The following is a 23,801-nucleotide window of genomic DNA, read 5'->3' on the forward strand; positions in this document are numbered from 1 at the left end:
GGCAGGTTGGGTAATAAGTAAATGAAGAACATAAATATCAATCTGTCAATCAACCACGTCTAATAATACCTTCTGTCCTTTCATATGTAATATTTTTTTGCGTTTTTTGACAGTTTAAATTTGCACACTAATAAACTAAATGCTAAAAAGTCTCAAAAAACTCAGCTTTCTAAAGTTGACGATTGAGGATAAACGATAAAACTGTAAATAAAGTGTAGCTTTTATTGTTCCGTAATTGACAATTGTACTGGCGTGTAGTACTATATTTACTAAAAACAGTGAATAAATATAATTATCTGTAATTGGTAACCTTGGCACTACTTAACCTAACTTAGATTCCTATTTTAAAAACGAAACCAAAATTTATAAATCAAAAATATAACAAAAAACATGGCCCGGTTAAAACTAAAACAATAAAACTTGTAACTCAATGTGTCCCTATTTGGCGCCACAATACAAAATAGAATATATTTTAAAATATTTAATAATTTTTATATATTAATAAATTAATAAAAGCCTAAATATTTAATTAAATGCAAAATTTATTTTGTTATTGCTAATTAAATTTATCAATAGTTTTGTTTACTTTATGTATAATTATCTCATTGCTAAAAATATATTAATTTATATAATATTTAAATCAATTAGTTTTTAAATTTTTAAAATATTTTTTTAAGTAAAATAACACCCTTATTTTACAATTTTTTTGTTAAAAAAATACAAATTCCAAAATGTCTAAAAAATAGTTATTATAATAATGCAATGCCAACCTTGCAATTTTTCTAGTTGCCGCGAAAACAGGGGATTTCCCTCAAATAAATCCTTAAAACCAAAGTTTTGTAAATTATTTTTTGTTTTATTAATATAAATTAAAAATAAAAACTATTTTTGACTATTTATTAGCAAAAACATGGCTCATAAAGTAAAGTCCAAAATTGTATCCACTTTTAAAATGAATGGCTTAACGCTAAGAAGGTAGAATTAAAAGCTTTTTTATTAAAAAAAATTTTTTTTAAATAATTTTTTTTTAATTTAGTGAGGCTACAAGTTACATCACTGAAGTTTTGTCAACGTTGAACGAAGTTGAAAGGGAAGATTGGATTGATAAAATAGTGGAGGCTGTTCAAAATCAAAACTGTAAAATATTAACTTTTGTTAAACTTATATTTTATGTAATAGAAATGCCCTAAAATAGCAAAGTTTTATATTTTACAAAAAAACTCTAATAAATTATTTTAATATTGTTTAGTAATTTTCAGAACATAACTTGTTATATTATATTTGTTTAGTATCCAGCAATATAATAGACACAGAAATACTAAAACTTGCCCTGAAAGACTGTGAGACAGGAACCGAAGAAAATAAGTAAAAAACTTTCTTTTAGAAACTAATAAATAAGATAACAAAAATAAATTTTTTTTTTGTTTTAGTGACCAAGTCCTGGGCGTGTTCGATGCTTTTGATTTCCCCAAGTTTATTTACAAAACAGAGAAAAAGAAGTTTTTTAAGTAAAAATTGCAACTGTATCTAAATTATAATATATCCTTTTTTTAGTTTCAAAACATTAAATGATTAATTTTTATTCAAAATCAAATTTTTTAACAAAATATTTTAGCACTTCTGATTTGGGATTACCTCAGCCTAAATTACTGGGTAGTTGTGATGACAAAGCGAACATGTATCGTGATCGGTATATTATTCTTTATCAGAGAACCTCAAGACATCATCTTTTCACACCTCCCATACCAGGTTATAAGAATAAAAACCAAATAGCACAAATCCAATGTAGCATTCCCCCCTATTTACCTTATATATTTTGGTACATGTATCTTGTAGCAAAGTAATTTTAGATTTTTTTTCTTAAATTTTGACCAATATTTTAAGGTTTAGAAGAGGTCAATGCAAAAAAATTTCAGATGCGAAAAGTTGAATATCTGTTAGGTTGTTCCTCTAAGTTAAAAGATATTATTGTACTTGGTATGCTTACCCAACTAGTGGAGGTATATTCATTTTAAATTCTTTTTTTTGGGGGTGCATACTAAATTTGTAGATTGACACATTTTTTGATACTTTTAGACGAAATTTTACTTAGAAGATCTAACTGGAACAGTGCAATTGGATCTTTCTGAAGCTGTATCCTTTATATATAAAAAAGAATAAAAATAATATAAGTTAAATATAAATTAAAGTACATATATAAAACTAAAACAAAAAATATGTGTGTTTTTCTTAACTTTTTAAATTTAAATAGACATTTCACCCCGGAATATTTACAGAGAATAGTTTTGTGTTAGCGGAAGGATCGTACGAAAATAATTTATTCCATGTTACTGCAATTGGTTTTCCACCTCCTGAAACTTCACAAACAACAAGGTAAAGTAATTAGTTTTTATTCTCTAACATTTGATATGACATTAAATATTAATTTCATTTAAAAAATTATTTATTTTTCAGGTCTTATTATGGAAATATTAATTTTTTTGGAGGAGATTCGCCTTTGTGTGCAAAGGCTTCGGTTAAACTTCAAGAAATTGAAAAAGAGAACAAATATGAAAACATGATATTTTTATCAGAAGTCTTTTTAGACAAGGTAAACAAAAAATAAATGAATTCCTAATAATATTTAAGACTTATTTATCAACAATTATTAATTTCGAGTTTAAATTTTTTTTTTAATTTACATTTTTCTAGAGAATTGTTCTAAAAAAATTGGAAACTCTATTCTTGGGGTTTAGGGACCACCCCCCAATTTGTTTTGTGTTCTCGGGGCCTTTCTGTTCAGACTCCTACAATGATAATCACTCAAAAATATTGAAAAAGAGTCTCGACGAGCTGGCAAAAATTATTGTTCGCTTTCCACTTATGCTACAAAAGTTTGTTAAAATATTTATCTAATTTATTAGAATAATTTTTTAATGTTAATTTTTTCTATCGTTAATCCTATACTAAGGTAAATAATAACACTAGATAATGGGTTTAATTCACAAAACATTCATGTTACATACCACCCCTGAAAGGGGCATTAAAATTTTTTACTTTAGCTGACTTCAAAAACCCAACAAAAAATAAATTCAAAGTTTTGGTATTTGTATTTTTAGAAGTAAAATGGTGTTTGTGCCTTCCAAGGAAGACCTATGGGAAAGTTCAATGTTACCAAGACCTGGTTTACCAAGTAATTTAACTGAAGATTTTAGAAAAAAAGTTCCTAATTCTGAATTTACATCGAACCCATGCCGGTAAAAAATTTACTGAGTTTCTGTTTTAATATAAGTTTTACACCCTTATTTAAATTAAAGAAAAGTTTTTTTCAAATAAAAAGGATTGGATTTTGGTAAGTTTAATGTTTTTTTTTAGAATTCAATATTGCACGCAAGAAATTGTGATAATCCGTGAAAATATGGTCAGAAAAATGTGCAGAAACGCGATACATGCTCCAAAAAATGACATATGTACCCAAGTAATTTAATGTTCACAATAGTAAAAATCTGCAAACGTTTTCTTACTTTGTTTTAACTAAATCTTGTGTTTGTTGCAGTTTGTGAAAAGTATTTTGGCGCAGGGTCATCTAACCCCCCTACCCCTTATTGTCTGTCCCGTACATTGGACGTTCAATCATGCCTTAAGTTTATATCCTGTTCCAGATGTTATTGTTTTTAACGACCATTCATGTGAAAGTTTTAACATTGAACATCTTAACTGCACTTGCATTAATCCAGTAAGTAATTTCATACACGTATATTTTTAACACACTTGGGTGTATCTTATTTTTGTTGTCGTTATTTTTAGGGGACATTTTCAACTGGGGACTTTAACTTTACGGTTTATTATCCATCGAATAAAGAGGTAGAAGACAGCAAAGTAGAAGATTAGCCTTAAATCATAACAGTTTAAACACATGTAAATTATCTCTCGTTGCCACTTTAGTTTTGGTATAAACTGTTGCTATATTTGTTATGTTAATAAAAATACCATGAACATAAGTTGTTTACTACTTAATATATATAAATGTACCAACGTAAAGTTAAAGCTAGCCTCGTAAACTTGTTTGTAAGGAAGAAAACAGCTGTAAATATCGTAATATCGCTCAAGTTCAACACGATTTAACAGCTTTATTGTGTAGACATTAGGGGGAATAACATTGACCAATATTTGTCTGCAGTCGGTTTCACATGAGCCGTTTATTACGAACTTGGTTTGCAAGTCACGTAGGCAAGATTAGCAACGTTTTTTTTATGATTTAGTCGACGTAAGAGGCTTGACAAAAAAAACGAAAACATACCGTTAGCTTTAATATGTAAAGTTGTATTGGTTATTTGATATTTAGATTCAAACTTGATAAAAAGGTTTTTATTTCAAGTCAAGTTGTACTACATGTCTATAGAGCAAAAACATATTGAATGTTTGGTGGTTTGATGTTTTATATCTCTCAACAGTTTAACTATCTTTAAAATGTAGGAACATATTTTTAAAAAAAGTCGTTCTATTTTAAAATGATAGCCTGCTGCACAATATTGAAGAGGTTGTGTATTTTCTAAACATTGATGTTTATTTGTAAAGAAAATACATCTTTCATTGCCTTTATAAAGTAAGCAATACTTGTAATAATTTGTGCTTGGAAATACATCAGTTAACAGTTCTTACAAGTTACAAGAATGATACCAATAGTGGATTTTAGCAAACTTGCAGTTGATAGGAAAATAACTGCATCACTCAATCGAATCGGAGATGAAATTTACAAAGCTTTTTCGACGATTGGGTTTGTGTATTTAAAAAACACAGGAATTTCAACTGAGATTATAAAAAAAGCTCATGAGGGCACAAGGTTCTTTTTCGAGAAGTCAATGCAGGAGAAAAAGAAATTCGACAGAGATCGTGAAACTAATTTCGGTTATATTGGGATAGAGGGTGAGCAGGTGGACCAAACTCGGCCAGGTGATTTTAGAGAAACCTTTAACATTGGTGGACAAGCACTTAACGAGGCAAATTTACCTGTTTGGCCTAGTAAGGAATTTGCTAAAATTTCAATTGACTTGATCGAATCGTGCAAAAAGCTGACTTTAAATATCCTTAAAGCTTTGGCAATTGGCATGAAACTAAATGACCCAGATTACTTCTCCAAAGCTCATTCTTTACTTAACTTGGAAGGCAATGCAAGCCATATGCGATTTCTCTACTATCCAGTCGTGGAAAAAAGTCAATTGAAACCAGGACAAGTAAGACTTGGTGAGCATTCTGATTATGGATCAATAACTTTGCTTTTTCAAGATCAAATCGGCGGCCTTCAGGTAAAAACTGATTTACTAAAGTAAAATATTATTCTAAAAAAACTCATAAATGTAACTTTGAGTTAAACTCTTATTTTTCAAGATCGTTAAAGAAATAAATTAAAAACTGTATGTGATTAAATTAAGGTTCAAAATATGGAAGGTGAATTTATTGATGCAACACCGATTGAAGGAACAGTTTTAGTAAATATTGGAGATATTTTACAATTTTGGACCGGTAATAAATTGAAATCTACAAAGCATAGAATTTTAATTCCCAAAACAGGAAAACAAAACGTCGTCAGAAGATCGATTGTGTTCTTTTCGAGAGGAACCAATGACCGCTATCGAATATTACAAAGAAAAATTACTTTTAATGCATAAATAAACAACTAACTATATATAAGCAACATCAAAATTTGTTTTAAACGTTGTTTTTTTTTAAAACATCTGTATAAATGTATGCTGTAAAATAACAAACTATTTTAATAAACGTGTTTTCACACAATTTTTTTATTGTATCTTCTAGAAATGGTTTTTGTCTACTTAATTACCAAAAATAAATTTGCTTTGTAAAAAGTTTACGACAACCCAATAGACAATTGCTTTGTAAAGACGATTATTAAATTACTAAATTTAAAAATAATAACATGTTTTAATTTATAAATTAATTTGATCATGTTTTCTAATGATTAAATTATTAATTACTGTACTTTTTTGTTATTATCATTAAAACGCGAAAAACTTTTAAAAAAGTTAGTCAAAATGTTTGTGGCTACTTTTTAGAAAAGTTTCGCATAAAGCAACGAAGATTAATTGCACACACTGTCAACATATGCAAAAACTAAACAAAATCCGACAAGAGTTAGTTACCATATGCGTAAATTCAGTTGATAGTTGATGTTATTAGTTTTTCCTTAAGTTAAACATCGTACAATATCTCACCAAAGGTTTAAAACCTCGTCGTATAGAAATGATACCAATAGTTGATTTTAGTGAGCTTGCAATCTATCAAGAGTCTGACAAAATACCGAACCAAATCGGAGATGAAATTTACAAAGCTTTTTCTACAGTTGGTTTCGTATATTTGAAAAACACAGGAATTTCAACTGAAGTCATTAACAAGGCCAACAAAGGGACAAAAACCTTCTTTGAACGATCAGTTAACGAAAAAAGAGAATTTAAGAGAAATCCAAAAAATAATTTCGGGTATGTTGGGATTAATTGTGAGCGCTTGGAACAATCTCGGCCAGGTGATTACAGAGAGGCGTTTAACATGATCGGTGAAGCATTTAACGACACTGACTTACCTGTTTGGCCTAGTAAGGAATTCGCTGAAATTGCAACTGATTTCGTCCAATCGTGCAAAAAACTGACTTTAAATATTCTTAAAGCTTTGGCAATTGGCATGAAACTAAATGACCCAGATTGCTTCTCCAAAGCTCATTCTTTACTTAACTTAAAAGGCAATGCAAGTTACCTGCGATTTCTATATTATCCAGTCGTGGAAAGCAGTCAATTGAAACCAGGACAAGTAAGACTTGGTGAGCATTCTGATTTTGGATCCATAACTTTGCTTTTTCAAGACCAAGTAGGCGGCCTTCAGGTAAAAGCTAAGTTACTAAAGTATAGTTTAAAATTAATTATACTCAAAATTGTAACTTAATTTAAAACTTAACCTTTTACCAACTTTAATGCTGAACAAATTGTAAAACTGTATGTAATTTTATTAAGGTTCAAAATATGGAAGGTGAATATATCGATGCAACACCAATTGAAGGAACGGTTGTAGTTAATATCGGAGATATTTTACAATTTTGGACCGGTAATAAATTGAAATCTACAAAACATCGAATTTTGGTTCCCAAAACGGGAAATCAAAATGTCGTCAGAAGATCGATTATCTACTTTGCGAAACCGAATAATGACGTAATAATTAGTGAGGTGCTTAAATGCAAAGATTCAAAGTTTAACTCTGAAACTACAGTTTCCACGAAGCAAATTACTGCATTGGAGTACTACAAAATAAAATTAGATAACATAATTATATGAGCAACATTAGTTATCTTAATAAACAGCATGGTTCTCATTTTTCTTTACTTTATAATATTATGTATTCGGATTACCGTCATTTCACCGAAAATCATATTTCTTAAAAACACCATTTTACCGACAAAAAGTTATTTTTATTTAACCCCTTTTACTCATTTCCTTCTACGGAAAATGTCTCTTAACTTCAAAACAAAAAATTTACCTAAAAGTTGTTTTTAAAATTTTGGTTTTGCAGAAAACCTATTTTTGGTCGAATAGCTACCATTGTATTTATAAATATATAACCAAGATTCCCTACTATCATTATAACAGTAAAAATCTTTTTTAATCTTTTAACTATTTAAATACTTAAAAAAATTTACATTTGTAACCAAGTTTACAAATAAAATAAAAGTTGTCACAGCAAAATATTTCTTTTATTATAAATCATATTCTGTAGGTCAGAAAAAAAAGGTTTGTAACAAAATATAGAAATTCGTGTTTGTAAAATAATTTTAGAAATTCATAAAATAGGCAACAGAGATTAATTACAATCTTTACTTACAGGAAAGTGTTAGTACGCTACAGCTTCCAGTTACAGGAAAGTGTTAGTAATTATGAGCACAAAATTAATTTTTTCAATAGGTTTTCTGATACTGGTTGGCCATTGTGCGATATCGTACTGAATATTTAAAAGCCTTGCAGTGTAAAAATGATACCTATAGTAGATTTTAGTGAACTTGCAATTGATCAGAAATCAAATGAATCACCAAACCGAATCGGAGATGAAATTTATAAGGCGTTTTCTACAGTCGGTTTTGTGTATTTAAAAAACACAGGGATTTCAATGAAGGCTATTAACAAAGCTAATAATGGGACAAAATCTTTTTTTAAACAATCAGCAAACGAAAAACAAAAATTTAATAGAGACCCAAAAACTAATTTCGGTTATGTTGGGGCTGACTGTGAGCAAGTAAACCAAAATAGACCAGGTGATTTTAGAGAGGCGTTTAACGTGGGCGGAAAAGCACTAAACGACACTGACTTACCTGTTTGGCCTAATAAAGAATTCGCCAAAATTTCAATTGATTTGATCGAATCGTGCAAAAAGCTGACTTTGAATATTCTCAAAGCTTTGGCAATTGGCATGAAACTAAATGACCCAGATTACTTCTCCAAGGCTCACTCATTACTTAACTTGATAGGCAATGCAAGTCACATGAGATTTTTATACTATCCAGTCGTGGAAGATAGTTATTTAAAACCAGGACAAGTAAGACTTGGTGAGCATTCTGATCTTGGTTCCATAACTTTGCTTTTTCAAGACCAAGTCGGCGGCCTTCAGGTGAAACTAATATATATTTTATTTTGGTAAGACTTGTAGTTTTATATAATATAAACCGTTTTTTTATGATTGCGTTCATAAATAAATTGTATAACTGTTTGTGTTTATGTATAGGTTCAAAATTTGAAGGGTGAATATATCGATGCAACACCGATTGAAGGAACAGTTTTAGTAAATATCGGAGATATTTTACAATTCTGGACCGGTGGTAGATTGAAATCTACAAAACATCGAATTTTGGTTCCCAAAACGGGAAATCAAAATGTCGTCAGAAGATCGATTGTGTACTTCGGAAAACCAAATGATGACGTCATAATAAATAAGGTTCTAGATAGCAAGGATTCAAAATTTGATTCCACAACTGCATCTTTTAAGAAGCCAATCACTGCTATAGAATACTACAACGAAGAACAAGGAAAGGCTTATAGTTAAACAATCTAAGCTTACTTTTATATATGTTTAGCAGGCTTTTTATTTTTATCTACTTGTGTTTGAATCACTGTCATATCATTAAAAACTATTATTCAGAAAACAATAACGCAAAAAAGGTTATTTAACCGTCGATAATTTTTTTTCTAACCTTTTGTACACCTATTTTACGCTGGAAAATGCCCTTTAATTAAAAAAAATTAACCTAAATGTCGTTTTTAAATTTTGGGGATTTCAGGAAATGTTTATTTTGCAAAAATTTACCATTGCATTTACAACCATATGCCTAAGATTTTCCACTATAACCAAATCATTAAAAACTTTTTAAGCTTTCAACTGTTAAAACTACACCCAACCGGTAGCCTGGTGTAGTGGTAAAAACTCTTGCTACACCACACATGAGGTCGTGGGTTAAATCCCCACTGATCTCATGCTGTAGCGCCCTTGATTAAGGCGCTATAAACAGTATAAACTCCTGCTGAGCCAGCACTTAATCAGCAGCATAATTATCGGGCAATTATAGTCTCTATAAAATCCCAAACTGCCACAGGCAACTCGAGACTGGGTCGTAGTAACTTATGTTACTCTATGTTTAAGTCGCGCATTCGACTTTCCCACATCGAGGATAAAGATATATACAAAAAAAAAAAAAAAAATGTAAAATCTTTATAATTTGTAATCAAGAAATAAAAATAAAAGTTGTCACAGAGATATATTGCTTTTATTTTGGATCGTAGGTCAAGAAAATTTATGTGTAGCAAAATATCGATTAAATAAAAAAATAAATGTCGGCTTACGCCTGGGTTTTAAAACAAGTTTAAAATTTTATTTATCCCATTTTAAAAATCTTGGTCACCCACAATATATTTTAAAATCTCCAGCAAATGTTCCTTTAAAGATTTTTGAGCCTCAATTTTTTTCAAGGTCCTTTGAATTGCGATTTATTCGATTTTCCCTTTGAACACCAAGGAATAAATTTGGAGAAAGCGTGCGACATGTACCGATGCAAGAATATAATTGAGCGCGTTGGTATGTCCGGTACACACGACCGAAAGCTTCGACAACAAATAACCTTTTTGAGCAATCCATCATTGTCCATGCACGTAAAGAACCTTTCCGATATAAACATGATTTTATGTTGGGAGAATATCCAAAAACATCCTACAAAACCTAACCTAGTTATTTGTAAGTGTGACCAAAAGCTTAAGTTAAACTCATCTAACTAGCTCTTGAAAACTAGTAGACCATCGTACAATATTGTACTAAAGTTCTTTTTACAGTTTTAGTTTAGAAATGATACCAATAGTTGATTTTAGTGATCTTGCAATTGATCAGAAATCAACTGCATCACCAAACCGAATCGGGGATGAAATTTACAAAGCCCTTTCTACAGTCGGTTTTGTGTATTTAAAAAACACAGGGATTTCTATTGAGGCCATTAACAAAGCCAATAATGGGACAACATCTTTTTTTGAGCAATCAGCAAATGAAAAACGAGAATTCAATAGAGACCCAAAAACTAATTTTGGGTATATCGGGGTTGATTGTGAGCGAATAAACCCCACAAAACCAGGGGACGTTAGAGAAGCTTTTAACGTGGGAGGAGAAGCACTAAACAACACTGACTTACCTGTTTGGCCTAGCAAAGAATTTACCGAAATGTCAATTGATTTGATCGAATCGTGCAAAAAGCTGACTTTTAATATCCTTAAAGCTTTGGCAATTGGCATGAAACTTAATGACCCAGATTACTTCTCAAAAAGTCACTCTTTAATCAATTTAGAAGGCAATGCAAGCCATATGCGATTTTTATATTATCCAGTCGTGGAAAATAGCCATTTAAAACCAGGACAAATAAGACTTGGTGAGCATTCTGATTATGGATCAATAACTTTGCTTTTTCAAGATCAAGTCGGCGGCCTTCAGGTAAAAACTGATTTACTAAAGTAAAATATTATTCTAAAAAAACTCATAAATGTAACTTTAAGTTAAACTCGTTTTTTTCAAGATTGTTAAAGAAATAAATTAAAAACTGTATGTGATTAAATTAAGGTTCAAAATATGGAAGGTAAATTTATTGATGCAACACCGATTGAAGAAACGGTTGTGGTTAATATCGGAGATATTTTACAGTTTTGGACCGGTAATATATTGAAATCTACAAAGCATAGAATTTTAGTTTCCAAAACAGGAAAAAAAAACGTCGTCAGAAGATCGATTGTGTACTTTTCGAGACCAAACAACGACGTGATAATAAACTCTGTTCTAAAATACAAGGATTCTAAGTTAAATGCTAAAACTGTTGAGCCAAAAAAAACAATGACCGCTATCGAATATTACAAAGAAAAATTACTTTTAATGCATAAATAAACAACTAACTATATAAGCAACATAAAATTTGGTTTTAACATTGAGATATTTAACATTGTATGCTGTAAAAAAATACGAGCTTTTTTAATTACTGTGTTTTTAACAAGTTATTTTATGTTGTAACTTTTATAAAAGGTATAAGTTTGCCTACTTGACTACCAAAAATAAACTTGTTTTGTAGAAAGGTTACCGAAAACCATTAGACAGTAGCTTTGTAAAGACGATCTTCAAGTTTCTAATTTTAAAATCAATGATATGTTTTAATTTATGAATAACTTGTTTTCTAATGATTAATTTATTAATTACTGTACTTTTTTGTTATTATCATTAAAACGCGAAAAACTTTAAAAAAAGTTAGCCAAAATGTTTGTGGCTACATTTTACAGAAGTTTTGCATAAAGCAACGAAGATTAATTGCACACACTGTCAACATATGCAATTTCTAAACAAAAACCGACAAGGGTAATTTACCATATGCGTAAATTCAGTTGATAGTTGGTGTTAGTCTTTCCTTAAGTTAAACATCGTACACTATCTCACCAAAGGTTTAAAACCTCGTCGTATAGAAATGATACCAATAGTTGATTTTAGTGAACTTGCAATCAATCAAGAGTCTGACAAAATACCGAACCAAATCGGAGATGAAATTTATAAGGCTTTTTCTACAGTTGGTTTTGTGTATTTAAAAAACACAGGAATTCCTATTGAAGCAATTAACAAAGCTAATAATGGGACAAAATCTTTTTTTAAACAATCAGCAAATGAAAAACAAAAATTTAATAGAGACCCAAAAACTAATTTCGGTTATGTTGGGGTTGACTGTGAGCAAGTAAACCAAGATAGACCAGGTGATTTTAGAGAGGCGTTTAACGTGGGCGGAAAAGCACTAAACGACACTGACTTACCTGTTTGGCCTAATAAAGAATTCGCCAAAATTTCAATTGATTTGATCGAATCGTGCAAAAAGCTGACTTTGAATATTCTCAAAGCTTTGGCAATTGGCATGAAACTAAATGACCCAGATTACTTCTCAAAAAGTCACTCTTTAATTAATTCAGAAGGCAATGCAAGCCACATGAGATTTTTATATTATCCAGTCGTGGAAAATAGTCATTTAAAACCTGGACAAGTAAGACTTGGTGAGCATTCTGATTATGGATCAATAACTTTGCTTTTTCAAGATCAAGTCGGTGGCCTTCAGGTTAAACTAATATAGATTTTTATTTAGAAACTGTTATGATTGTAACCTAATATAAAAACCCAATTTTTTAACAATTGCATTAAATTGTAAAACTGTATGTGATTATTTTAAGGTTCAAAATATGGAAGATGGATATATCGATGCAACACCGATTGAAGGAACAGTTGTTGTTAATATCGGAGATATTTTACAATTCTGGACTGGTGGTAAATTAAAATCTACAAAACATCGAATTTGGGTTCCCAAAACAGAAAGTCAAAATGTTGTGAGAAGATCGATTGCCTACTTCGCTAAACCAAATGATGACGTCATAATTAATGGAGTTCCAGATGGCAAAAATTCGAAATATACAACCACATCTTCTACAAAGTCAATAACTGCTATAGAATACTACAACCAGGAATTAGAAAAAATATATAGTTAAACTAAGCAGGCTCTCTTTCATATATGTTCAGTAGCCTATGTTGTTTATTATATCTTATTTAAAATGTGATGTATATAAATTTTTATCATTTTCACCGAAAGTTTACCATTTCTTTCAACCTTTCTGAGTTCTATTTCTTTTAGGGGAATGCTTCCTAAATATCAAAACAAACTATCTAAACGTCGTTAACGAAGTTTTGGTTTTCCGAAAAAGTATATTTGTTAAAAAGTATTACCATTGTACCATAGAACCGAGATCTATCATCGTTAACAGTAAAACTTTTCAATCCTTCAACTATTTAAACATTTAAAATTTTTTAACATTTGTAATCAAGGAAAAAAATAAAGTTGTTAAAATAAAATTTGTCTTCGACTATGAAATAGGTCAGGAAAAAAGATTTGAAGCAAAATATTGATCAAATCGAAAACTAAATGTCGGTTTACGCCGGAGTTTTGAAAAGTGCCGAAAATATTTTTTTACCTCGGTTTAGTTACCTTTGTCACCCACAATATGTTTTAAAACCCAAGGATAAGTTTTTCCTAAAGATTTTGGGCCTTCTCTAAATTATTTCGGGGTCAATTGGATAGTGATTAATTTTTTTTTCCATTAACCATTAGGCCACAACAAAATTATAAAATTGGGATAGGCCTATTGTAACAAAGTTTGTAACATCAAATTAGTGTGAAGATAACATATAGTGTGAACGTAAGTACTCAAATGCGACTTTTTTTATCCAGTCGTGGAAGACAGTTAACTAAAACCAGGACAAGTAAGACTTGGTGAGAACTCGGATTTAGGATCTGAAGCAAGCAATAATTTTGCTTTTTCAAGACCTAGTAAAGTTAAACTCTCGTTTTTTACGAATATATTAGAAGTTGGATTGTGAAGCTGTTATTTTTAATACAGCATGCTTTTTATAGTATAACTAAAGGCCATACTGTTATTTGGATTACTGTCATATCACCGAAAAGCAGTTTTACTAAATAAAATAAACAATTGACCGAGACTTATATGTCCAAAAACGCCGTTTTACCGACAATGAGACATTTTTCTATTATCCCCGTCTTTAACCTAATCCCAATCAGAGAAATGCCCTTTGATTTAAAAAAAAATTACTAACAATAACATAATAGTTAAAACCTTTTAATTTTTCTTTTAAAATATCTAAAATTTTTATCATTTGTAATCAAGGAATAAAATAAAAGTTGTCACAGCGAAATATTTCTTCTATTATAGATCACATTCTGTAGGTCAGGAAATATGGTTTGTAACAAGATATCGATCAAATGGAAAACTAAATGTCGGTTTACGCCGGGGTTTTGAAACGAATCCAAAAGCTCTTTTACCCCATTCGAATACCCTTGGTCACCCACAATATATTTTAAAACCCCCGGAAAAGTTTCTTCCAAAGATTGTTGGGCCTTTGCCCGATTTATCTCCGGTTCAATTGGGTTTTGATTTATTTGTTTTTCCCATTCACCATTAGGCCATAAAGAAGTTTGTAAAATCTGAAAATAAATTAACAAAAATTGTTTAAAATATTTTAATAATGACAATGTAAAGCAACGGTAAAAGTCACTAGGCTACATTTAAATGTAAACCCAGCAGCGTGGTGTAATGGTCAGAACACTCTTCTATTATACACAAAGTTCTGGGTTTGATTCCCAGTGATCTGATGCTGAAGCCCCTTTGAGTAAGGCGTTATAAACAGTGCGAACTCCTGCTGAGCCTGGGTCGGGGTAACTGTTTTTACTCTATGTTTGGGTCGCGCATTCAACCTTCCCTCATCGAGGATAAAGATATATATAAAAAAAGGTAATGTGCTTAGGAGTACTTACTCCTGCCCAAACATAATTTGCATTTAACAGAAAATAAATTAAATTTGCAGGAAATGTTTAAGCAGGAAGAAGTAATTAATCACAAACTTACATGCAAATAATGAATCCACATTTCCTTTTGAGTTAATTGTTTGGTTTTTACCGAAACAAATTCTTTTACAAATCTAGCTACAGCTAGAAAGGACAGAGTATGAATTCCTAATTTAATTCCCCAAACATGAAAAACCAAGTTAAAAACTTGACCTAAATACAAATATAAGAATTTAATAATTTCATAACTACATTGCATAAACATTAGACATTTAACTAACCTGGAAGAGCATATTCATTTAAATTAACAACAACCCCTTCATTAAAATTTGAAGGTTGGTCACAACCGTCAGCCTGTGTCCGTCGGATAGCAGAATAATGACTGTGAAACCTTGTCCGATTCTGTAAGATATTATCTGGTAATCTCCAGCCAAAAGACATTTCATTTGCATTTTTTGGACCATTGAAAGGTTGATAATCACGAATACCACTTTCAAAAACTGCCAAGTCAGTTTTTTTGCCATAAACAATGCTTTTAAGCATTGTCACAGGCCCCCGCAACTTGTTTTGTTGAGAATTAGAAAATGAAGGCTCATTTGTGTTGTTTGTGGTGGGCTCTGTGGTACTCGGTATACTAATTGGCAATGATTCAGGTTTTATTATCGCAATGTCTTCAATCTGTAATAGTTTCTGACTGTCATCAATTTGAAAGGTTTCGTTTATTTTCAATGACGCAGATCCAATCAATTCTTGGAAAGCACTTTTCAACATTTTATCAAACCTTAAAATAAAATAATTGTTACCAAAAAAGAAGATGTTATTACTAAGAACAAATTATAGAGGTTTAAACAAAGGTGATGTCTATATTACCTGGGTATGTATTCTGAGGGTTTTCTAACATAGGCAATCCTTGGGTCAGAATTATAAGCAAAAAATTCTCGTAATTCTGGACTTTTTGCAACTTCCGGGTAAAAACAAAGCTACAAATATATAAGGAAAAATGGAAAAAAAAATGTTAAAAATGTGTTTAAAGTAGTATACATACTTCTCTTAAGTAAGCTTGTAAAAATCTTCTTCTTTTTTCGATATATTCTTTGTCCATGTTTCCTATCGGCATTGGGAACATTCTGGAAGGTCCTTTTACTTTTAAGACGATTTTACGAATTAATTTGTTTTCGTTTAAACTCTCCTGGAGAGTCAAAAACTCTCTAAACCGGCGCTGAACCTAAAAATTTTTTAATAGAAAAAAATCAGTTAAAATTTTTTATTTTAATTTAAGATAAAACATTTTGAGTATAGTTCGGCAATTGTCAATCAATATTACTGTACAGTATTTTAAAATATATATAAAGCAAAAAAGATTTAAACCCCATAAATTAAACACTGTCATTACTGAAAATAAATATATAACACCTTAAATTGCCCAGACACTAATAAAAATAAAATAAACCATAAAATAATAAATCTTTAAATTGATTTATTGGCCTTTTTAATTGAAAAATTTTAAACTATATATATCCTAAAAATTTTAAAAATATAATTTTGAAACTAATGTAATATATACCTGAAATTCTTCTAAATTTGAATGATCATCAGCATTTTGTTCATTTATTTTATTTTTGTCATTATTATTAAAAGGCGAAAAATATTGGATTTTGTATAATGTATATTTTGCGCCCCCTTCAAATGTTTCTTCAATATTGATTGCTTTGGTTATTTTTATTCGTTGAAACATTGGTTTTTCTTTAGCAGTAGATCTACAAAATTCATAATTAAAAAGCATTGTGTAACTGGAGAGTAAATTTCAACTAAAATGATATTTCTTGCACTTGTATAAGGAAACAAGTATTTTTAAATTTGATTAAGTGCTGTTTGAAAATGTCAAAGACCTACAGCTTTAAGCAACCCTTACACTAACTTAAAGCTATTCACTTAACTGTTTAAAAGTAATGGTCTCCTAGTAAAAGTACAAAAAATTGCCAGAATAAGTAAAAAATAAACCCTGACTAAAAGCAAGATAGAATAAAATATAATTTAAAAGAAAACATAATAAAAAACAACCATTTACCCCCCAGAAGTTGAAGGCTTTGTTCTTAGAAGTTTGGTTGAAACAAAACTATGCGTATGTGATGTGTCAATTATTTGGGAAAAGTGTGATTGGTTAGCTGATAATGGCAAACTATCATCAATTTCTTGCTCACTTGAAATCGATTGTGAACTATCTGACATAATTGTTGGGTTACGTTCTCGGTGATTCTCATGGGAAGCTTGACTTGTACTTTGTATTTGCGTCAAGTCGATTTCATCTTGATTAAGTTTGTTTTCGATCTGCGAGTAACGAACGCTTAGGTCTGGAATGTCGTCGACAAATTTAACCTCACTTGAGGGCGTGTTTTTATTTGATTCAACATTTTGGTTACTTTCAATTTTATTTTCATCAGTTGTAGAACTTGTTTGAGTGTCTTCACTCGACTGACTGTCCTCATCTGACACATTCTTCATGACATCATCATCATCATCCACAATGACATCATCATCTAAGATTTTCGGGATAACACTATTTATCCAGTTAGGGTCACTTAACATATCAATAAAAGAACTTAATACGTTTTGTGAGATCAACTCTCTGACCAAGTAGAGACCAGAACCACTTAGTGTATAATCTTCAGGTAATAACCCTTTTAACAAAACAGTTACGATAGATCTGATGTGATCATTTTCAGTGTCTGGTGGGTTTGACATCGCCAAATGTCCGTTCAGTTTCTCATAGGATACGACGACTAATTGCTCACGCCTAGTAATAATATCGTAAAATCAAATTTTATTTTCACAATCATTTGTTGATTTTTAGAAAGAATTGCTTTAATTTTTGTTAAAAATAACTATTTTGAACAGTCAACAGTATATAAATTTGCATATATACTAAATATAACAACATCCTAACAATAATAAATAAAAAAACAATTGCATTTCTGATAAGATCAGACAAATTAATGCCATCAATAACATTAAATAAGTAAAATCTAACTTACCTTTGTGAATCATGTTGTGCTGGACCAGCATACTCCAGTGCTTTCTTATAACAAGAATAATGATGCGTCAAGCGACTCAGCAAAACCAGGGTAAGTTTATTCGAATCAACGAGTGAAACTCTTTTTCTTACTTCTGTAAAAAGAAATTCGAATAACTCAAAGGCTTCTTGTACAAAGTGGACGTCGTCACTCACAGTGTTATACCTAAATAAAAATGTTATGTTATTTAATATGAATATTTTTTAAGTACTAAAATATGTTATTTAATGATAAAATTAAAAATGACGCAGTATGCATACAATATTTTTCAGAAAATGAGAGAAAAAAAAAGATTTTCACCATTACACTACTTTATATTTCTCACCAATCTAGTATAAAGTCTCTCACAATATGACCGATTAATTCACGCAACTTTCTGGAAATTTCGTCATCATAATTAAAAGCTATTTCATTCTCCCTCAAATTTTCGTTTATTTTTTTCCTTCCGATTTTTAATTCTAATAAAAATGATTGTGTTTGTAATATTATATTTAAAGTTATTAAATAACAAAACTGAAATTTTAAAACAAAAATATACAAAACACAAAACATTTTAACTTAATGGGCCTACTCAATATTTTAATGATCTTAACAAAAAAAATGTAATATATTTACCTTTAATAAACAAATGTAGTAATGGTTGTTCAGTTGGCAACAGTGTATCAGTGATAACAAGAAAATAAATCAATATTATCACAACAAAACAGGATAAAAGTGAACAAAACATGAACGAAAACGAGGATAACTGAACCCAGATGGAGAAAAATATTACAAAAAATATTAAGGTCGTTGAAAAATCCATTTTTTTGTCCTGTAATTTTAAAAATATTTTGGTGAAACTAAAGTTTGGGTTTATATATTTTAACAATGTTTTTTGTTTTTGCTTGACATAAAAACCTTTGCATAATAAAAAAAATAGCAAATCTTTTAGCTAAATTGATTCCTAAATTGCCTATTTTTCATCCTAAAGTAATTACCCTATATTTAAACTAAAATTACCTTATAATTTAATACTCTTGTTGAAGTAAAATAGTTTGCAGATCTTTATCACTTTTAACTTCTTGCTTGCAAATATTCATTGCTTTACAAAGCATAATAGCTAATATGTGTTTGCACTGCAAATAAAATAACAACATTTAAATTTAATCAACATTTTGTTTGTTGAACAAAAGTCAAAATTTAACAACAAATGACTTAATTTAACTAAAAATAAAAAAATAGTTTGTAATGATCTTCGTACATAAATGTGTAAAACCACTTTGATATCCCAGTTTAGTTATTTATACATAAATGTGTAAAACCACTTTGATATCCCAGTTTAGTTATTTATTAACCTATAGTTTTCATAGGCCTGTTAAACTTTTATTGACTGATTTTACCCAAACCTCTGTATTTTTTTTATTGTGTTGCAAACAATGAATTCAATTTTATTAATACCACCCTACTCACCAAAATAAGTTCCTTTCTTTTTACAACACCATATTGAAATGAAAGACATGGACAAAATTGCAAAGACGATAAACAATTATAAACTCGACCAGAGTTACCAATTACCTAAAAATAAACATTAAAAAATCAATAATTAACAAAAAACAAATTATTCTAATTAAAAACAGAACTATGTAAGCTATATACTTTGTATTTTACCTCCGTTAAAACCAATTTAAATAACGTAAACAATATTTTTGTTTATATAAAATATTTATATTTTATAAAATTTATACATGTAACTTCCTTTGTACCAAAACATTAAATAGGGTAACTAAAAATTGCAAAGTCACTTTTGCAAATTATCAAAATGTCAGAACATACTAAGTCATGCTAAAACGCTATTCAATAAAATTAGAATTTATTTTATATATATATTATTGAAAAATTAAAAATAACAAACAATTTTCATTGGTATATTAAATTAAATAAAAACACAAATGGCATTTTTTATTATAATAATATAAATAAGAATATTTTTTAAAAGCACTTACTTGATATATTTCACTTTGGTTTGGCGAAAAAATTTGAGTAACACAACGTTTATCAACTAAATCTAATGCTGGTAACAAAGGCTGTCCATATACACAATTTAATCTAAAATAAATTTTTTTCTGGTTAATATTTTAAACAAAAAAAGATAAGATATAACAATTTAAATGCCTATAATCTTTAACAAATCATTAGTTTAAAAGTTTTAAAATAGCCTAATGCATTACTTACAAAAAAATAACTGTTATCAGAATATATAAAAAAATATTTTATTTAAGATACAAGTATTAACATTATTATTTAATTTTATACAGAATTTTTAACATAAAATAATATAACTGTATTACTTACGCTGATAGAACATTATCACTCACTAAAAAAATAAAAAATTATTAAAAAAACAATAAAACAATATCTTAAAATTTAAATTGTATGAGAAGTTCAATCCAATATGCAATATTACTGTCTAACTGTCTGTCTTATCGTCTGGACTGTTTATGAGTTTTGAGTAGGCTATGACAAAAACTGATAAAAGCATACATAGTCATACATTCTAAAATAATATATACATATATATATATATATATATCGGTTTACAGGTCTATTACTTGTTCAAGTAAATTAAAGATTAATTTTGTCATTTATCCAACGCATTAACGAATTGTTCATTGTACTTCTTTTTGTTATTGTTTTAATCTGTCAAAAAAGAGACATTAAAAAAACTTACATTCGTTAAAGTTTTTGTATTCTTCACTTATTTCTAAAAAAAGCTTTTCACAAACAATTTCAACAATCGTATTCATTTAAAATTAAACTTAATTCTTTTTGAAATTGATATAAATTTCCAACAATAAATGACGTAAAATTTCCCCTAAGTAAGTTTCGACAGGGCTTATGACTTTAAACGATTTTAAAACTATTTAGTAAACAAGGGGATAACCTAAATTATTTTTACTATCAGTGTAAATAGAAAATATATATTCACAATTAATGCGACGGGGAAAAATGACAAAATCAAATTAATAATTTAAAAAATACTATATATATTATGGATTACATAAAGATTTTAAGTATTCTATGGCCAAAGGTGGGCACTAAACCGTTAATGCGTTAATCTTGAATTAACGAAGTTAAATTTTTCGATAAAATTTAACTTTTAAGTTAACTTTAAAAATCGTTAACGGACCTGTTAATTTTCGTTAAATTGTGCTTCCGTTAAATTAAGTCCGTTAATTTAATATTTTTACAAGTTTACCATGGTAATAAAAAAAGTTTATATGTTTTATTCTGCCGTTTATTGGGTTTAATCGTTTCAATTTTAAACGATGTATGCCACTACCATCTGACCGCTCTTATTTGGGCATTCTTTCAGTTTTGAAAACGTCTTTTAAACTTACGTTTGTATAGTTAAAATGTCAACTAAGATAAAAACTGATGTTTTTTTTAAAATAAGGTCGTTTCTTTGTTTGTTTTATTTAAGTTTTAACGTTAACAGATAACTACCGTTACATTTTGTTTAATTTAACTTATTAACGTTAACGAAGTTACTGTACTATGTAACAAATTATCACTTAACGAAGTTACTTTCTCGGTTAACTGTGCCCACCTACGTCTATGGCATGTTCACCAAAAGTAAATCAATACAAAAGTAAACAGATTATATAACAATAATAAATTTTTTGATGTTTACCGTTTTAATTAAAAATTTTGCTTGGTAATAAAAACTTCGACAATAAAACTAATATCTAATTTTTGTAGGCCTCAAGTTTAAGTTAAAAATTAGTTTGAATTTAGTAAAAGGAATAATATAATTAAGAACATACAATATCATATAGAATATCAATTAGCCAGTTGTATTAGTAACTTAACTGCCGCGTGAATAATAATTTTTAATTAGCAATTTTATTAGTTAGCTAAATTAGTATAATGAAAGGTTTTGTTGCTATATTTAATTATTTTTTATAATTTTCGCAAACAAAGATGTCGTTCGTGCATAAATTCTGTGTTTGATTTTTCTTCTTTAGTCGGTTCAACGTATTTGAGTCGTGGGGAAACCCCATCTACTTCACAAACAACAACACATTCGCATTTTCCATCCTTGACAAGTTCATCCAATTTTTTGTCGATCTTGGCAATAAAAGTCATCATTTCGTCCGGTCCCTCGACAACATCATACTTCAAGTTGAACAATAATAAACCTCCAACACGTAACAAATCTAACAGCATTTTAATATGACCAGCTTCCAGGTGGTTTGGAAAAAACGCATGAACTGTTATAATCACATCAAACTGTTGCTTTGGAAGAGAGTTATCTCCGTCAGGCGTAAGAATTTCTCTGTGCAATTTGTTGTACACATTTTCTAACTTGCGAGCTTCGCTAAGCATACCTTGTGAGCCATCAACACCTTCTATATTTCCAGTGAAACCAGCTTTGCGCATATGTTGACCCACTCTACCAGTACCACAGCATACATCCAAAATTGAACAACTTTTGTCCAAATGTTTGTCCAGATCAGCTTGCTTAGACAGAAGATTTACTAGGTGTTGTATTGGTTTACTTGATGTTCCCATGTGAAAAGTATACCCAGGACTGATTTTGTCATAAACATCAAAAAATTGGCTTTTATTCTCCCATATATTCAACAGGCCAAAGTCTTTAAAAAACTGTTCACTTCCATTCTTTGAGTCAAAGTAAGACATTTTATGTAAATACAGCCTTAACGTAAACTACAAAAAAAAATTTACCAAAATAAAAACGGCGAACCCAAACTTTTAAATCGTTGTTTGCCGCAATACTAAATGTTTTTTCTATTAACCAAGAACTATTCAAAGTTTTAAGAAAATGTATCTGAACTGCCTAGATTACAATTATTATGTAAAAGTTTTTTTTTTATAATAGCATTAAAATTTTATGATTTGGTGAATGTCTAATATTTTTTATGAGCAACTTCTTTACGACCTTACTTTTATTAACGTTTAATGTCTTCTCTAATATAGTGTCTGCTTAGGCACATCGATTCATATGAGATTTTTTTTTTCAATTTATATGAGAAGTTTTATAGGTAAAATATTTTGTAAAATTTTTCTATCGCTTGAGGCTACAAAGTAGCTTGTCTTAAAACACAGAAGTTCTTAAAAACACAAACTAAAATAACTCTTTGATGTTAATTTGACATAAAGCTGCAATGAATAATACACGGAGGACAATGCATAATGATATCTCGTACTTTGCCAAATAGTGCCGCCTTTCCAAACAATATTTGAAGAAAATAGAGCTTTAATTTTTCATTTTTTACACTGAAGACTATCCATAAATATGTTATTGGTTGTTGCCCGTGTTAATGTATATAAATTGATATACTAAAACACAAAGAATATAACGTTTAAAGAGTTGCCAGAAGATTCGTCCTGCAAAAAAACGGCGGGGAGTCGGCGATGAAATTCCCGTGTATAAAGTCAGCGTAAGACCATATTTTACCGATATTCAAAATAAAATTTTGCATAAAGTACTGTATATATAAAAGTTTTTATTGGTTGTCACGTTAATGACATATGTTGGTTTTTGGAATATTTATTTTTTTTTAAATTTTTGTTTCAAAAACTATTTTTTAAAACGAACTAAAGACGGGTGCTTTTGGCCTGCAAAATTTTACGACTAATCGCTTTCGGCCCGCGAAATTTTTCATTAAACTGAGGGGAACCTGCAACGTAAAGCCCGCGTATACCTTTAACGCAAGACCATAGTTTACCGATATTTTAAATGAAATTTGGCAAAAAGTACAATAGTTAAAAAAGTTTTAACCGGTTGTTAAGATAAA

The 23,801-nt window shown here is 29.5% G+C and overlaps 9 protein-coding genes across 9 annotated transcripts; 6 read left to right on the forward strand and 3 right to left on the reverse strand.

Annotated features, from left to right (window-relative positions):
• The first annotated feature begins 834 nt into the window (after positions 1 to 834).
• LOC145752262 (DNA polymerase epsilon subunit 2-like) lies at positions 835 to 3,917 on the forward strand. Its single transcript, XM_082568517.1, has 14 exons — positions 835 to 975; positions 1,037 to 1,137; positions 1,290 to 1,365; positions 1,431 to 1,508; positions 1,616 to 1,749; positions 1,885 to 2,000; positions 2,077 to 2,133; positions 2,252 to 2,373; positions 2,455 to 2,590; positions 2,692 to 2,873; positions 3,099 to 3,236; positions 3,355 to 3,457; positions 3,536 to 3,715; positions 3,787 to 3,917. Exons 1-14 carry the CDS (start codon positions 911 to 913, stop codon positions 3,868 to 3,870), a joined length of 1,572 nt encoding a protein of 523 aa, XP_082424643.1. The 5' UTR covers positions 835 to 910; the 3' UTR covers positions 3,871 to 3,917.
• Positions 3,918 to 4,652: 735 nt separating this feature from the next.
• On the forward strand, positions 4,653 to 5,648 carry LOC145752690 (uncharacterized). Its single transcript, XM_082569010.1, has 2 exons — positions 4,653 to 5,285; positions 5,412 to 5,648. The coding sequence occupies exons 1-2, from the start codon at positions 4,653 to 4,655 to the stop codon at positions 5,646 to 5,648; spliced, it is 870 nt and encodes a 289-aa protein (XP_082425136.1).
• A 589-nt stretch (positions 5,649 to 6,237) lies between these two features.
• On the forward strand, positions 6,238 to 7,316 carry LOC145752691 (uncharacterized). The gene is made up of 2 exons (XM_082569011.1): positions 6,238 to 6,870; positions 6,999 to 7,316. Exons 1-2 carry the CDS (start codon positions 6,238 to 6,240, stop codon positions 7,314 to 7,316), a joined length of 951 nt encoding a protein of 316 aa, XP_082425137.1.
• Positions 7,317 to 8,007: 691 nt separating this feature from the next.
• On the forward strand, positions 8,008 to 9,072 carry LOC145752701 (uncharacterized). Its single transcript, XM_082569024.1, has 3 exons — positions 8,008 to 8,117; positions 8,223 to 8,640; positions 8,755 to 9,072. The coding sequence occupies exons 1-3, from the start codon at positions 8,008 to 8,010 to the stop codon at positions 9,070 to 9,072; spliced, it is 846 nt and encodes a 281-aa protein (XP_082425150.1).
• Positions 9,073 to 10,362: 1,290 nt separating this feature from the next.
• On the forward strand, positions 10,363 to 11,439 carry LOC145752702 (uncharacterized). Its single transcript, XM_082569025.1, has 2 exons — positions 10,363 to 10,995; positions 11,122 to 11,439. The coding sequence occupies exons 1-2, from the start codon at positions 10,363 to 10,365 to the stop codon at positions 11,437 to 11,439; spliced, it is 951 nt and encodes a 316-aa protein (XP_082425151.1).
• A 568-nt stretch (positions 11,440 to 12,007) lies between these two features.
• On the forward strand, positions 12,008 to 13,064 carry LOC145752704 (uncharacterized). Its single transcript, XM_082569027.1, has 3 exons — positions 12,008 to 12,148; positions 12,266 to 12,640; positions 12,753 to 13,064. Exons 1-3 carry the CDS (start codon positions 12,008 to 12,010, stop codon positions 13,062 to 13,064), a joined length of 828 nt encoding a protein of 275 aa, XP_082425153.1.
• A 1,133-nt stretch (positions 13,065 to 14,197) lies between these two features.
• On the reverse strand, positions 14,198 to 19,473 carry LOC145752159 (sorting nexin-19-like). The gene is made up of 12 exons (XM_082568383.1): positions 19,453 to 19,473; positions 19,003 to 19,118; positions 18,619 to 18,814; positions 18,329 to 18,461; positions 17,965 to 18,168; positions 17,001 to 17,726; positions 16,497 to 16,689; positions 15,978 to 16,157; positions 15,803 to 15,912; positions 15,214 to 15,713; positions 14,994 to 15,145; positions 14,198 to 14,572 (listed from the first exon to the last, which is right to left on the reverse strand). The coding sequence occupies exons 3-12, from the start codon at positions 18,803 to 18,805 to the stop codon at positions 14,273 to 14,275; spliced, it is 2,685 nt and encodes an 894-aa protein (XP_082424509.1). The 5' UTR covers positions 18,806 to 18,814; positions 19,003 to 19,118; positions 19,453 to 19,473; the 3' UTR covers positions 14,198 to 14,272.
• Positions 19,011 to 20,525, reverse strand: LOC145752706 (zinc finger SWIM domain-containing protein 7-like). Its single transcript, XM_082569028.1, has 5 exons — positions 20,510 to 20,525; positions 20,335 to 20,356; positions 19,986 to 20,088; positions 19,453 to 19,557; positions 19,011 to 19,118 (listed from the first exon to the last, which is right to left on the reverse strand). Exons 1-5 carry the CDS (start codon positions 20,523 to 20,525, stop codon positions 19,011 to 19,013), a joined length of 354 nt encoding a protein of 117 aa, XP_082425154.1.
• A 1,141-nt stretch (positions 20,526 to 21,666) lies between these two features.
• Positions 21,667 to 22,705, reverse strand: LOC145752999 (methyltransferase-like protein 27). Its single transcript, XM_082569376.1, has one exon. It carries the CDS (start codon positions 22,681 to 22,683, stop codon positions 21,943 to 21,945), a length of 741 nt encoding a protein of 246 aa, XP_082425502.1. The 5' UTR covers positions 22,684 to 22,705; the 3' UTR covers positions 21,667 to 21,942.
• Positions 22,706 to 23,801: the final 1,096 nt, after the last annotated feature.

The sequence above is a fragment of the Corella eumyota genome, chromosome 5 (genome assembly GCF_963082875.1).
Source record: "Corella eumyota chromosome 5, kaCorEumy4.1, whole genome shotgun sequence".
NCBI lineage: Eukaryota > Metazoa > Chordata > Ascidiacea > Phlebobranchia > Corellidae > Corella > Corella eumyota.

What these genes read in the sequence shown, in the direction of transcription:
- LOC145752262 (XM_082568517.1), top strand. Translation starts at nt 911, where the DNA reads ATGGCTCATAAAGTAAAGTCCAAAATTGTATCCACTTTTAAAATGAAT. An exon ending in GAAACTTCACAAACAACAAG is followed by an intron (nt 2,374 to 2,454) that starts GTAAAGTAATTA and finishes TTTATTTTTCAG; the next exon opens with GTCTTATTATGGAAATATTA. An exon ending in TTTCCACTTATGCTACAAAA is followed by an intron (nt 2,874 to 3,098) that starts GTTTGTTAAAAT and finishes TTGTATTTTTAG; the next exon opens with AAGTAAAATGGTGTTTGTGC.
- LOC145752690 (XM_082569010.1), top strand. Translation starts at nt 4,653, where the DNA reads ATGATACCAATAGTGGATTTTAGCAAACTTGCAGTTGATAGGAAAATA. An exon ending in ATCAAATCGGCGGCCTTCAG is followed by an intron (nt 5,286 to 5,411) that starts GTAAAAACTGAT and finishes GATTAAATTAAG; the next exon opens with GTTCAAAATATGGAAGGTGA.
- LOC145752691 (XM_082569011.1), top strand. Translation starts at nt 6,238, where the DNA reads ATGATACCAATAGTTGATTTTAGTGAGCTTGCAATCTATCAAGAGTCT. An exon ending in ACCAAGTAGGCGGCCTTCAG is followed by an intron (nt 6,871 to 6,998) that starts GTAAAAGCTAAG and finishes AATTTTATTAAG; the next exon opens with GTTCAAAATATGGAAGGTGA.
- LOC145752701 (XM_082569024.1), top strand. Translation starts at nt 8,008, where the DNA reads ATGATACCTATAGTAGATTTTAGTGAACTTGCAATTGATCAGAAATCA. An exon ending in TTTTCTACAGTCGGTTTTGT is followed by an intron (nt 8,118 to 8,222) that starts GTATTTAAAAAA and finishes AAAATTTAATAG; the next exon opens with AGACCCAAAAACTAATTTCG. An exon ending in ACCAAGTCGGCGGCCTTCAG is followed by an intron (nt 8,641 to 8,754) that starts GTGAAACTAATA and finishes GTTTATGTATAG; the next exon opens with GTTCAAAATTTGAAGGGTGA.
- LOC145752702 (XM_082569025.1), top strand. Translation starts at nt 10,363, where the DNA reads ATGATACCAATAGTTGATTTTAGTGATCTTGCAATTGATCAGAAATCA. An exon ending in ATCAAGTCGGCGGCCTTCAG is followed by an intron (nt 10,996 to 11,121) that starts GTAAAAACTGAT and finishes GATTAAATTAAG; the next exon opens with GTTCAAAATATGGAAGGTAA.
- LOC145752704 (XM_082569027.1), top strand. Translation starts at nt 12,008, where the DNA reads ATGATACCAATAGTTGATTTTAGTGAACTTGCAATCAATCAAGAGTCT. An exon ending in ACACAGGAATTCCTATTGAA is followed by an intron (nt 12,149 to 12,265) that starts GCAATTAACAAA and finishes GTTGACTGTGAG; the next exon opens with CAAGTAAACCAAGATAGACC. An exon ending in ATCAAGTCGGTGGCCTTCAG is followed by an intron (nt 12,641 to 12,752) that starts GTTAAACTAATA and finishes GATTATTTTAAG; the next exon opens with GTTCAAAATATGGAAGATGG.
- LOC145752159 (XM_082568383.1), bottom strand. Translation starts at nt 18,805, where the DNA reads ATGGATTTTTCAACGACCTTAATATTTTTTGTAATATTTTTCTCCATC. An exon ending in ACTACATTTGTTTATTAAAG is followed by an intron (nt 18,462 to 18,618) that starts GTAAATATATTA and finishes CATTTTTATTAG; the next exon opens with AATTAAAAATCGGAAGGAAA. An exon ending in TGTGGATTCATTATTTGCAT is followed by an intron (nt 14,573 to 14,993) that starts GTAAGTTTGTGA and finishes ATTTATTTTCAG; the next exon opens with ATTTTACAAACTTCTTTATG.
- LOC145752706 (XM_082569028.1), bottom strand. An exon ending in AGTGATAATGTTCTATCAGC is followed by an intron (nt 20,089 to 20,334) that starts GTAAGTAATACA and finishes AATTTATTTTAG; the next exon opens with ATTAAATTGTGTATATGGAC. An exon ending in AAAGAAAGGAACTTATTTTG is followed by an intron (nt 19,119 to 19,452) that starts GTGAGTAGGGTG and finishes TTTTATTTGCAG; the next exon opens with TGCAAACACATATTAGCTAT.
- LOC145752999 (XM_082569376.1), bottom strand. Translation starts at nt 22,683, where the DNA reads ATGTCTTACTTTGACTCAAAGAATGGAAGTGAACAGTTTTTTAAAGAC.